The 13108-nt window shown below is 38.4% G+C and overlaps 2 protein-coding genes across 2 annotated transcripts; both read right to left on the reverse strand.

The window, feature by feature from the left end:
• Nucleotides 1-1162: 1162 nt before the first annotated feature.
• LOC120778419 (plasma kallikrein-like) lies at nucleotides 1163-4618 on the reverse strand. Its single transcript, XM_040110204.1, has 4 exons — nucleotides 4032-4618; nucleotides 3361-3526; nucleotides 1707-2361; nucleotides 1163-1647 (listed from the first exon to the last, which is right to left on the reverse strand). Exons 1-4 carry the CDS (start codon nucleotides 4251-4253, stop codon nucleotides 1236-1238), a joined length of 1455 nt encoding a protein of 484 aa, XP_039966138.1. The 5' UTR covers nucleotides 4254-4618; the 3' UTR covers nucleotides 1163-1235.
• A 692-nt stretch (nucleotides 4619-5310) lies between these two features.
• LOC120779362 (serine protease gd-like) lies at nucleotides 5311-9530 on the reverse strand. Its single transcript, XM_040111559.1, has 4 exons — nucleotides 9234-9530; nucleotides 7517-7670; nucleotides 6818-7451; nucleotides 5311-5892 (listed from the first exon to the last, which is right to left on the reverse strand). The coding sequence occupies exons 1-4, from the start codon at nucleotides 9429-9431 to the stop codon at nucleotides 5478-5480; spliced, it is 1401 nt and encodes a 466-aa protein (XP_039967493.1). The 5' UTR covers nucleotides 9432-9530; the 3' UTR covers nucleotides 5311-5477.
• Between the last annotated feature and the right edge of the window lie 3578 nt (nucleotides 9531-13108).

Genomic DNA, 13108 nt, shown 5'->3' on the forward strand with positions numbered 1-13108 from the left:
GGTGAACACCAGACTCAACTGCGAACCATCTAATGCTTATATACTCTGAGCAGCTCCAGTTCAAAAGAATTTTCAAAATTAAGTCTCCTACAGAAATTTTGAGAGAATTCAAATGTGAAGTAAAGCGGTTGTCTTAACAAAGTTAATTCCAGCAGCAACATACACGAAACTTATATGCAAAAAGACGAAAAACCAATAATAATAAATACCAATAACAAGAATAACAAATAATCTTGATGGCCAATTAGTCATGACATTCTTGTGAGTTTTTGTTTGTTGTGTAAACAAAACGTGTAACTTAAGTTTTTCTTTGAGGTGCTATTCGTTGATCAATCTCACCGGTGACGGTGTCGAGAACCAGCTGATTTTGCGAAACTTAACTAAATTTGCGGTGTTGAAAAGAGCGAATATCATTATGATCTTTAAATTGTGAAGTAATCGCTCTGACAGTTATTAATTTTTTTTGTAAATTGCGCGCTTAGATTATTTTGCTGAGCGAGAAATTTATTTTACTTCTCCATTAGGTTGATTTCACTGCAACCGGTTTCCATAATAATAAAATATTGTCTTTTTTGTGGGTATTGTTAAAGATATTTTTGTGAATCCTAAATCACCGCTGGAGCTAAGCACATTAAGTTGGAGCGATAGTCCACGATGTAAAAGGCAGTGGACCAATAGCGCATGTGAGCTTCATTACTAATCGTTTAAGCTTCCATCTGCAGAAGGGAAGCACTTCAACATTGCTATCCAGCAATAATAAGAATATTGAACTCAATAAAATTAGTGGTCTAACGAGCATTTGACTATTCGAATTATGAAAGTTAACATTTATTACTGCGTAGTTGAACATGCATTTGGACTACCAAAGTATTAGGATAGTCAGGCTAAGTCCCCTAGAATGTTATCACCTTCTTTTTTCTTAATTTATCCAATATAACTATTTTGTAAGTTCGATGCCGGAAGGACAGACAAGCTCTTCTCCGCATACTATTTTATAGAGGTGTAGAGATTGGCTATACTTGGACGACGTTTAATATTCATCGTCGAACGCCTGCCTCGCAGCTGATCAGCTAATATTTATTTTCCGAAGTGATGCTCAATATTTAATACTATATTAGTTAAAATATTTATGATAAAATAATTTTAGTCGAAATATGTTACGGTATTGTTCCCATAAAAATTTAATTTGTTAAGTTATTAGGTTCAAAAGAACAAACTACATTTGAGTAATAATCCTAAAGATTCTGTGTAATCCATGTCATATATTTCGCAGCATCACAGTAGACAACATATTCATACAAATTGCAACGCTGTGCCGATGACTGACCTGAGGACACAACACCACGCAAAACCCAGCGATTATTGCGCTGCAACATAAGAGCGCCACCTGAGTCACCCATGCAAGGTCCGGTGCCATCACGATTACCGGCACAAAAAGTTTTATCCGTGATAAGGCTTTGAAAGGAAGAACTTAGGCAGTCGCCCTTACTAACTATTTTGACATCTACCATTTTCGGTAACGGCGATATGTCTCTTTCCTTTTCACCTTCATAACCCCAGCCGACCACCGAAGCTGTTTTCCCAACAATAAGCGAACTCTCCTCTATTTCACTCCACAAACAAATCGGTTTTATGTACTCTGAAAATCTACGTCAAATGATAAGGCACATAAGTATCTGAGGCAAATATTTTTTACTGTTACTTACTGCTCGAGAGGTTCAATTCGTATTAATGCTAAATCAGCATTCGGTTGGCCGTCTACATAATCCGTATGTATAATGAGTTTGTTTGCATCTCGCGTTACAACGCCATCTTCGCTATAGCTCTCTAGATTGTATCGCCCGAGGAAGAGCACAACCTGCTCGGCTTGTAAGCGTTTAAAGCAGTGTGCGGCTGAGATCACAGTTCTTCGTGAAATCAAAGATCCGCCGCACATGAAACTCAATGAATCTGTGTATTTGCTATAGATTGCCGTTAACCAAGGGAACTGGCCACGCAACACTTCAACTCCTCCATAGACAAAGCCGCGCACCACAGTACCTTCTACGCCGCAAACTCCAGCTAAATCTCCTGAATTTAATGCTGTACCTATATTGCTGGTTGGCTTCGGTGTGACTTCTGTTGGTCTTGCCGCTGGTGTGTCAAATTTGTTGCTAACATTTGGAACGGGGAAGGAATTAACGGGCCTGATTGGTGGATTAGTATGAGCAAGCTGATTATGTTGATAATTATAAGTTGGTGTTGGGTCAATGTTAACAGGCACCAAAGAGTTCGGAATATTTGGCCCCGTTAAACCATTTCCGGCGGTATAATATGTGTACAGTTGGTAAGACAGCTTCGCCCATGATTTCGGTGGTGGATCTGAAAGATGAAAATGAAAGAATTATTATATCCGTATTATTTATATATATATTTCTTTTTTTGATTGTGTGATCGGCTCTTTTCTGGTGTATAAAAAACATATAAATTGTATTAAAAGGTTTTTCAACAAATCGAAAAATTGATTGAGTTACTTGGTTAAGGAACTTGGTACAGAGGTTGCACCGTGGTATTGGACCTTTACCCGTGCAAAGTTTTGTGGAGATACTTCTCCAAGTTCCATACACGCACTAGACTTCAATAATTCAATTTGTATGACAACTTTTGTATAAGCTGTAGCTGTCCTAGCTTCTTGGGAGAAAATTCTGTGTGTAAAATTGATAACGCAAACTAACTAGTCACGTACAATACAAACAGACGGACTTAGTAAAATCGATTCAGCTCGTGATGATGTTTTAAGTATACATATGTTTTACAGGAACTCCACACTTCCTGACGTAAGTTACAAATTTCGTGGCAATCATAATATACCTTATGCAATTTTAAATAATGTTTATTCATATATTTAACGAACTATTTACTATTCTCCAAGCTATTAGAAAAAATGTCCTCTACTAGTGTGGCTTTTACGTTGGTTGAAAATAAAAAAAATAAGAAATTATGAATCTTAATGAATTGTATATAGAACGGCCTAAGATTTTTTTCATTTCAGGCTAAGTGCGCCCCTTAACTGTGGTTTGTTGCACCGTGCATGAAGACAAAGTCGAAAACCACTTTCCGGTACTGCTCATTTCTTTCTTTTGGAGTTTTTTTCCCCAAAAGACGGTGCAAATTATAACAATCTGGTAAAAGACTTCTACTGACTTTAGAAATGATATTTAAGGGCTAAGATCTTTCACTATTTTGAAATATCCTTACTTATTTTAAGAGTTTGTAAATTCTACCCATAGACACTAAAGTCATATTTTCACATTTATGTGTACCACCGTATCTAGGGTCAAACTACTTGCTAAACTCACTATTAATTGGCTTCATACTCACAATCAGAACCCACGCATAAATCGTTGCCGTCCAGTGAAAGTAGTGTTAATTTAGGGGGGTTACCGGGACTCGCGAAATCCACACGAAAAGTAGCAGGTTGACCATTTAAAACATTATGCACAACGGTGCTCTCATCCGGATACGGTGTGATACGACCATAGTAATTCTATTGAAATAAAAATGCTATAAAATAAAATCACTCGATATAACATATGATGAGATGGAAAGAAGCGTGATTTACCTATAACCGTAATTGCGATTATAACTCACTAAATACTGATTCCAAAGTCTTTAAAAAATTTTACGTACATACATGTAGTACATATTTATTAAAGAATTTACTTTGATAAGCATAAGCTTTCTAAGCTGCTTGAAGCGAAACGCGACTTCATTCATTACCGATCCAATTCAGTTCTAAATCAAATTTGACGAATTCTATGTTTTATTCTGGCAATCGTAAATTCGTGAAATGCCTGCTCTCCTATTGCAGTACGACCAGAGCATCGCAGATATAATTAACGAAAAGTGAATTTGTCTGAGAAATCGCGCTCACTAAAACCGCAAATCAATCACATCAAGTGGATAATGAATAGTGTCAATTGTGCTTCGCCGCTTCTCTGCTTTGTTTTTAAATTTCTTATGAATGAGTAATCCAATATGCGCTTACTTACCGACGAGGGTAGGCCACGCTGAGAGAAATGCGCACGCACATCTGCCGTGCCCACCGATACCTGCGGCAGTGTAATCAAGCCATAGTACGCGAAGCCGTCGCTCACATATTGAAAGTACTGGGGACACGCGATCGGCGGGAGCGCCACCTGCGCGAGCGCAGACCGTAACAGCGTCGTAATGCTGCAGATAAAGATGAGTGAATGTAAATTTGTAGCGAACATGCTGAACTGCTGATCTTCGCTAGTAAACTGAAGATTACCAACAACGCTCCACTCTAAGTTATAAGCACACACGAACGACGCAGCGCGTACACGATTTATTGAAATGTTTCTCGCACTATTATTGATTGCACTGCAATATCACTTGTTTTTTCGGCACTGCTAACAAATATCACTATGTTTGTTGTTACACTTGATTAGTGGTGGGAAATACCTGACTCGGAATACAGCAGCCGCACAACTGCTGCTACACTGTTATTAGGGTACTGGACGCAACGGGCTGATCACAACGAATGACGGCACGTCTGAACTTGGCAAATCTTTTGAGGCAAAAATTTGTTGGAAATTTCGTTTCAAGATCTGCAGCGCCGATTACACATCGACGGTGTGTTAGCTGATTGAGGTGGGCGCGATGCCTGTGACGAATAATTACAGTAATTCTTTGCGTAAAAACTTTCAGCAAAAGTACCAGACGTTAAAGCATTCAGACGAATCAAGAAGACTGATCGTGTAATTGCTTGAAGAGAGCATTAAAAGTGGTTTTATAATATATAGTACACAGTAATGATCAGCATGATTTGAAATCGCAAATAAAAAATTTTCTAATCAAGAATTTGATTTTGATCGATTAGCTTATCTGGGCAGTTTATTGCTACAGTGGGCCGATATTGGCGGTTCCGCCAAATGAACAGCCTCTCGGGAAAAACGGACTAGTGAAAAATTTCAGATCGATGTCGCAGAAACCACTTAAAGCACAGCGAAAGCAGTTCTTTTTCATCATAATAAAAGTGATATAAAACTCCGACCAAAAGTAAAAATATCACAATTACTAACGGATGATATACCATAGTTATTAGCGTCATTATCGGCATGAGATTAACTAAAGTTAAAAATGACATCTGCACTGGTTGAAGGTTTCGAGAAGTTGATTTTCGTATGCTGCCAAAGCCCAGGTATCCATGTCTTCCTGGTTATGCCGGGAAATACTTAGGTTTCATCGGGAAAAAAGCTTCACAGAATCGAGATCAGAATAGATAATCGCTAATAAAACCTTATTGTATCAAAACGTTGGCACTTTTTCCATTTATTGCATTTTACTTTGGAATGCATTATAATGCTAAGAACACCTCGTTTCCTTAAAGGTTACTCTAACGGGTATTTACTTAAATTAAAACTTAAATAAGAAATAAATAAATGTTATAATTAAACTATCTGTCTTCATATCATTTATATATTATCTTCCAGCCAATTCAAATGCTGCGCCACATCAACGTACACCACATATTCGTACAGGTTGCACTGTCCTCGATTAGTCTGCCCAAAGGACACTATGCCGCGTAGCATCCAACGGTTGTTGCGTTGTAGTACCAAACCGCTGCCCGAGTCGCCCATGCATGGCCCCACACCATCGCGATTACCGGCGCAAAATGTGCGACTCGTTACTAGCTTGGAGAAAACCGCCGAGGAGCGTATGCAATCCACTTCGCTAACGATTTTCACTTGTGCTCTCTTGGCGATCGGTGAGACGAGCTGGCCATTCTCATTGGAGCCCCAACCAGCTACAGTGCCCGATAGGCCAACGACGCGTGAAACTTGTGTCGACTCTGTCCACAGGCAAATGGGACGAATGAAATCGGTGTAACTGTGTGGAAGGAGGGAAATATGTAAAAAATTAATGTAACATCTAAATAACTAATTGTAAATTTTAAATGCAGAACTGCTAGAGAACTCTTAGACACAAAGCTAAATCAAATAGTTCGTAAGAAGTTTACTATATTATATTTAAATAAGGTCTTAATGATATTATGCACAAACTCTCTTACTAGGTTTGTATTTGTTATGTTGCCAACTAAGGTCAGGGCGACAAGGTTTATTGTGAATTGTGTTGATCTGACCAACATCTTTTCAGAAGGTAATCAGAACAACTTCATAGTGCTTCCTTCTATGGGATGAGGTTAGAGTAACCTTTTTGTTTCAGCAACTCTACTTTACTTCCTCTACTTTTGCCAACCCATTTGAAAATTGATTGGAAAATCTAGTGGCAAATACTTGAAGCTTAAGGGTTTTATGCCGAAACAAATTTTCCAATAAACTTATGTCTGCTAATTAAAACAAGAAATGTATGGACACTATAATACGATCTGAAATTTTTTTTCAATATTGCGTTATTGTCTTAGGCAATAACCCATGCCATATCTGGTGAAGATTTCTCGGCAAATGAACATTTTTTTTATACAAAAAATTTATTTTGATCGGCAATGCAATATATCTAGTAGTTATCCAATTTCGGCGATAAGTTGCAAAATTTCAGAGCGGTATGTCAAAATCTGAGGATAGTCGCCATATCTGAGAACTTAACTCCATTTACACTAGGTAAAATGGTAAGTTTGGAGTGGACTCAGTTCGTACTTTTTAATTCTAATGACATATCTCGCAATATATTACAATAATTCTTCTTCAATTCTCAGCTATTGTTTATATGAACAACTTTTGATATATGCATATTATGTAAATAAGTCTAAGTCTCTCACAAAATGTTTATCCTCATATCTAAAATTAAACTTCACCTGCTTATAGCCGCCATACGCATCACTGCAATATCCGCGTCTGGCAGACTATTATAATCCGGATGTATTATCAAACGTTCAACATCGCGCGTGATAAATCCATCTTCACTAAAACTCTCCAAATTTGTGCGACCGAGGAAAAGTGCCACCTGTGTGGCGGGCAGGTTTTGAAAGCAATGTGCTGCTGAGACAACACTTCGTTGCGACAATAATGTGCCGCCACAAATGTATGATAGGCTATGCACCGTCTCCTTGCGATAAACCGCTGCCATCCAAGGAAATTGACCGCGTACCAACTCTTTGCCGCCATGTAGGAATGGACGGACGACATTACCTTCAGTGCCGCAGGTAACAGTGGTATTTTGTTGAAAGCGCTCAGTGAGAAAGATATTGGAGAATGTCATTGGTGGCGGCGCGGTGCTCGGTGCACGCGTAGACGCTGGTCTTTTTGGCACCGTCGTAGTGTAGTTGTTTAGTAGTTCGGCCCAAGTGGTGTAAGTTGGGTTCGGTCGAGTTGGTGCAGGTGGGGGTGCCGTTACGTAGGTCGGTGTTTCCACTACTGTTTGTGGAGATGAATTTCCACCGTGGGCATTCACAGTGTACGTAAGTTCGAACCAACTACTTGGCGCTGAATCTGAGAAAAAAAATTATGTTACTTGAGGGCGTGATTGTATGTAAATTGATTTATTTTATACGTACATCGGGAGCTAGAGCAGAGTACATTTCCATTGATGCTGAGCTTTGTTAATTTCGGAGGTTTGCTCGGGTTCGGAAAATGAACCCGAAATAAGGCCGGCACTCGATTCACTTGCAGTGGCCCTTCCGGATATGGTGTAATACGGCCATAGTAGTTCTATATAATTAAAGAAGTTGAATACATTATTAGTTGATTTACAGAATGCTATAAATTTATTTGAGGTTCTCCGGTAGTTGTAGGGTACTAAAATAATTGACTACCAGCGAATAACTTTAAGTATTTTCTTGTTGTACTTGCAGCCAAATAGCTTGCGCTTTAGTTCTAACTAAACTATATAAAATTATGTTTATATTATGTTATAATTATGTTATTGCTCAAAATCACATCGATTTATTCTCATTTAAAGTTTTTCCTAGATCAATTTTTCCAGTTTTGCATCTAGCTTCAGATTAATGCTCGGTGCATATTATAACAGGATCACTCGTTTCGGGGCTTACTACTTAAAAAAAAACACAGAAACTTCAAATTTAACGAAGTTTTTATTATTTGAAAGAACATTCTTTGGCATTTATCTGTTGAGTCCAATTTTCGATAACTCGTTCGACACTTCGTCTGGTATCTGGCGAACGACATGCGTCATGTTTTGCTCCAAGCCCTGACTCGAAACGGGGTTGTCCGCATAGACTTTCGATATTATATATCCTCACAAGAAAAAGTCTAACGGTGTGATATCACACGATCTTGGTAGCCAATCGACCGGCCCAAAATGTGAAATTATCTGCCACCAAAGTGATCTCTTAATAAATTGATTAGTTGATATGATGTGTAGGAAGTGTAGCAAGACGGCACTGCTGAAACTAAACGAGCTTCAATTTCAGGCATCAAATATCGGTTATCATGGCGCGATAACGGTCGCCATTGACGGTAATGTTCTCATCGGCATCATTTTTGATGAAATATGGACCGATGTTTCCATCGCCCCAAAAACCACACCACCCCGCTGTTTTTCTGGATCGAATGGTAGCTCTTGAATCTCTTAAAGAGCTGATTGTTTACAAACCCATTGTGCCAGATGAGGACCATCACCGCTGAACAAAATTTGGCTCGAAAACATTCGAAGCAAAACGTTGTAGCTTAGGAAAACCGATCGGCTTCAGCTACTTCAACAAGCTGTTTTGGACACCTTAAATTTAAGATCTCAACGCAACATGCGCCAAGTCGTTCCATACATCAATCTGAGTTGTTTGCGAACGGCGAATCACGGACGAGGCTGTCAATTTCGATTCCAGCCAATTCGTTCGGTTGTCAGAAAGTATGGCAGTTGAGCGAAAGTTGGGTATTCGTAAAGTTAGTTACGGGATGTTTCTACCTCAACTTCTAACAAATTTTAATTTCATGCATGAGCTGGTTGTCGGCCAGCACTCTACTCTAGTGCTAGAACATTTCCAGTCAGAAGATATTGAGCGTACAGACAGCGAGCTCAAGAAATGTATTGTTGCTCTGCTGTCATTTATAGTATAATACTAACGGAGGCCGAACGTTGCAGCAATTCATCTACTAGATAATTGATCTGAAGGTATGTATATCAAAAGTTAATTACTGAACATATTACGCCCATAATACTTTCGAAGAGATTTATTTTTTAATTTTTGGTATTTGATATTACAACAAATAACAATTTTTGCGTTGATGTGCTTTCTGCCCCCCTGACATACTTACGGAAGTTAATGAGTCACGTTGTGAGAATGCCACTTTAATCTCGGTGCGTCCTCTTTCCAAGCGATCCAATTTGATTTGGCCGAAGTATTCATTGCCCTCGTGTACGTAGCTGAAACGCGACTCGCAAGGAGATGCCGGCACTTGAGAATGGCAGACGTAAGGGAGTAGTAAAGTAAATAGCAGCAGGAGCTGCAGCATAACTGTACTTGTTTAATTTGAGTTATTACTGATATTGAGTTAAACAATAAAAGCTTTTAAATCAACTCTTATTGCGACAAATGCAACAGAATGCTACCAACAGGCGGTGAAAGTTTTTAAAAACCAAAAAATTATTCAAACCGAAAATTTCACTTATTTTTTACGCACACAAAAGCAAGGCCCATGTTTTTTTAATTTTACACCTTTTAAACTTTTAATACGGAATTAAATTTTAGTATGTATCACTTGCTAACTGAGATCCTTTGTTTTATTGATTTTGATATTTTTTTGTAGAATTCACTTCATTAACTTTCTTATTGGTGTGTATGTTTGTGTTCGTTCTATTTTTGTATCATGCGTTCTCTGCGTAAATCGACACGCACCTCACCACACCAAGAGCCCGAACCCGACGAGCAACTCAAAGCGATTGCGGCGCTTTGCTTGGCTGCAACAAGTTGAAGTGCACACTTGAGCCAAGCAGCCAGCTTCGTAAGTAGCAAACAAGTTGAGGCCTAAGTACTGTGCGCTGCTGACTGAGAGCGCCCTACAAGGGCCCGATCAAATGAGTCTACCTGTTGAACATACATAAAAAAGTCAAAGCTTATTAATTTTCAGAGAAAAGAATTGTATTTATGGTAGAGAGATTCAATAACGGTTATATTACACAACTTAAATAATTCTATAATGAATTGTTTCTCTCTGCAAGCTATTGTTGTTGTACCTATCCCAATAAATGAATGCTTTTTTCACTATATAAATAACAACAAATCAAATATAAATAAAACTATTTGCTTTCTATGTGTAAACAAAAGTCACTGAAGCTCGAATTACTGCTTCAGTGCAATGCACTCTCGCAGCGCTTTTCTCAGCAGTTGATAACGCTCTCGCACATCTCTTGTGGCGCGCCACCAATGTAAGCGAACGTAGGCAAGTGCTGCAATCTTTGAACCACACACTCAAAATTCAGAATGAAAAATCGGCGCCTGCAATCCAAACTGATTAAACTGGTAGATGCTGCTTTAACAGCTACGCTAAGCGATAAGAACGAATCTCGTTTAGTTTCACTCTGAATACTCCGAAAGTTGAATGGACACATTAGATGAATCTGAAGAAGAAAGATCAAGAAGAAGGTCATTGAAAACCTTACCCAGATACACATATGGAAATCGCTATAGATACCATTCGCTTATCAATAATGTTAGCTTCGCTCTATAGGAGCCATGTCATTGCAGAAGTTAAGATTTATTGCTCACAAAAAACGGTTTTATTTAAATAACCACCGTATAATAGCAATTTCGAAGCTATATGTGGAACCTAATACCAGTCACGTTTCCTTCATAATACAGTACAGGGTTTGTCCGGAAAGTAAAAGGATTGAGTCGATTTAAAAAAATATAATATAATATAATCGTTACAATTCTTTAAAAACTTTCAAAATAGGCTCCTTCTGCGTCGATGCAGCACTGTCAGCGCGATTTCCAAGCATTGAAGGCGTCACGGAAGGCATTCTCCGGAATAACCTTGAGAGCCGAGGTGCATGATGCTTGGATCCCCGTTGTCGTCTCAAAATGCTTACCTTTCATCGGCCTTTTCAGGCAAGGAAACAAAAAAAGTCCGTGGCCACATCTGTGCTGTAAAGCGGCTGCGGAAGCGTTGGGATGCCGGCCTTGTCATGGTGCAACTTCCAATCGGCTGCGATGTCTTGTCGGAACAAATTGACCCTTCGTTTGAGTCTCTTGAGGATTTACTCGTAAAGCTTGGTCTTGACGGTTTGTCCAGAAGGATTCATTATGGATGATGCCTTCGATGTCAAAAAAGACAATAAGCATCGTTTTCAAAGTCGCAGATCTAGCAGCACGGTCTTCATCAGCGACCTCTTCCCGGCCCTCCAAAAAGGCCTGGTGCCACCGAAACACACCACTTATTGCTAAATCAACATCTGGGTAAGCATGCTTGATCATATCAAATGTTTTTGTCGCAGATTTACCGAGTTTAACACAGAATTCAATCGCGTACCTCCGTTCAAACGAACCCTGCATTTTCGGCTTGCACCACTCAAAGAAACACGTCGCGTGAAAATGTTTGTCCTGACTCTCGAGGTGCTCGAAAACAACTGACCAGCCGCTCGTTCGTTAGCTAGGTACGCCCTCTACCGAATCCAGCCGGTGCTCGCACTCTTCGAAGTACAGTCGCGGCGGAAGAAAATCAGTCCTTTTACTTTCCGGAGAAACCCGTGTATACCTTTTTGAATTTCATTTTCCGGTTTTGATGATTTCTTCTTACTGAAAAGAAACTTAAAAAGTCACATACATATATATACTATGTATACCTTTTCATTAGAAAACATAATATATAAAATATGTCTTAGTATTAGTATAAGCGTTAGTTTCAAGTTCATTTCACTTACAGAACATCTAGCTTAAATAAATAAAGTTGATTTGCTTACTCATTAGACCGTAAAGATTTAGCCATGTGGAACTTAACGTATTTGGAATTAAAACTCTAGTTCAAGCATGGGCCTAAGATGTGGAAATTTGAAGGAATTTGAATTCAAATGAAAAGCCTGTCATGCTTATCTTATTTCGGGAGCATAAAAAGCCTTTGTTCCTGTAGTTTCCACTTAGAGACGTATTCAGTGGCTTCTTCAGCGAAACGTAAGCGTTGTGAAACCGTGCACTTCAAGAAAATTCGTAAGACGTCAATATCGCAAATGAGTAATTAAAATCACAACTTTTAGTCATAATTGTTTTATTTCATTTCTTTTTGTACTGAAAATTTAATTCCTAAAAGTGTTTGCTTTCAGCAATTATATAATACTTTTACAAGATTTTGCGAAACTACAGTTGCTTTCTTCACAAAACGGTTGTTCAAAACAACCTACAATCTTTAAGATTGCTTTCTGATTGACTATTTGCCATAAAATATTTATTCAATATCAGTTCCCTACGTTCTCATATATATATGATTAAGATGTTAGTAATTGTCTTTTCCAACTTTATGTGTTTCTCCTCCTTCGTTAAGATCTTCATTATCATTATCTTTAGTCTACTTCATTCATTAGTTCGCGTTCTTCTTAGATTAGAGATCTTGTTCATCATCAGCGCGGCTACTGTACTTGTTAACTTTTGTGGGTTAAATGCTGAAATACGATGACCATAAACTCTTATCTCAAGTGGTATACACATTCACTGCTTTCATCCTAGCATTTTTCGAACTAATTACTGTTTTTTTTCAATAATAATATCCTTTTGGTTAGGCGAAGTCGCCCTGTCTAACAATGAAAAAATGCTCTCTGGCCTGCAATGGTCTCAATATCGTGGTAGACCTGCGGTGTTTAACATGGTTTTCGTCAAAGCATATTATTGCAGCTTTACAACAAAAGGAAAGAATTGAATCAACGGTACGTAACTTTTCCATAATTACCCTTAGTAAAGTTGTAAAATTAGCAAAATCGAACCACAAATTTCATATAACACTATTACTCGTATAGCCAAAAAATCATGATATCGATACAAAATATGTAAGAGACCCGCAATGAACCTTCCTTCAAAAATGAGTAAATTTGATCAGTATTAAATAATTTCAGACCTGTGTCTAACCTGTTCGACGCCAAAAATGGATGCAGACTTTCTGCTAGGCTCCATATATTCAATGTTAGGACTTTTATTCAGAATTGT

The sequence above is a fragment of the Bactrocera tryoni genome, chromosome 1, assembly GCF_016617805.1.
Source record: "Bactrocera tryoni isolate S06 chromosome 1, CSIRO_BtryS06_freeze2, whole genome shotgun sequence".
Lineage (NCBI taxonomy): Eukaryota > Metazoa > Arthropoda > Insecta > Diptera > Tephritidae > Bactrocera > Bactrocera tryoni.

Bases quoted from the DNA above. Each gene is read 5' to 3' on its own strand.
- LOC120778419 (XM_040110204.1), bottom strand. From the start codon at position 4,253: ATGTTCGCTACAAATTTACATTCACTCATCTTTATCTGCAGCATTACG. The intron at 2,362-3,360 runs GTGAGTATGAAG...TTCATCTTTCAG, and splicing joins TTTATGCGTGGGTTCTGATT to ATCCACCACCGAAATCATGG. The intron at 1,648-1,706 runs GTAAGTAACAGT...CATTTGACGTAG, and splicing joins CGAATTGAACCTCTCGAGCA to ATTTTCAGAGTACATAAAAC.
- LOC120779362 (XM_040111559.1), bottom strand. From the start codon at position 9,431: ATGCTGCAGCTCCTGCTGCTATTTACTTTACTACTCCCTTACGTCTGC. The intron at 7,671-9,233 runs GTAAGTATGTCA...TTAATTATATAG, and splicing joins AACGTGACTCATTAACTTCC to AACTACTATGGCCGTATTAC. The intron at 7,452-7,516 runs GTACGTATAAAA...TTTTTTTCTCAG, and splicing joins ACTCTGCTCTAGCTCCCGAT to ATTCAGCGCCAAGTAGTTGG.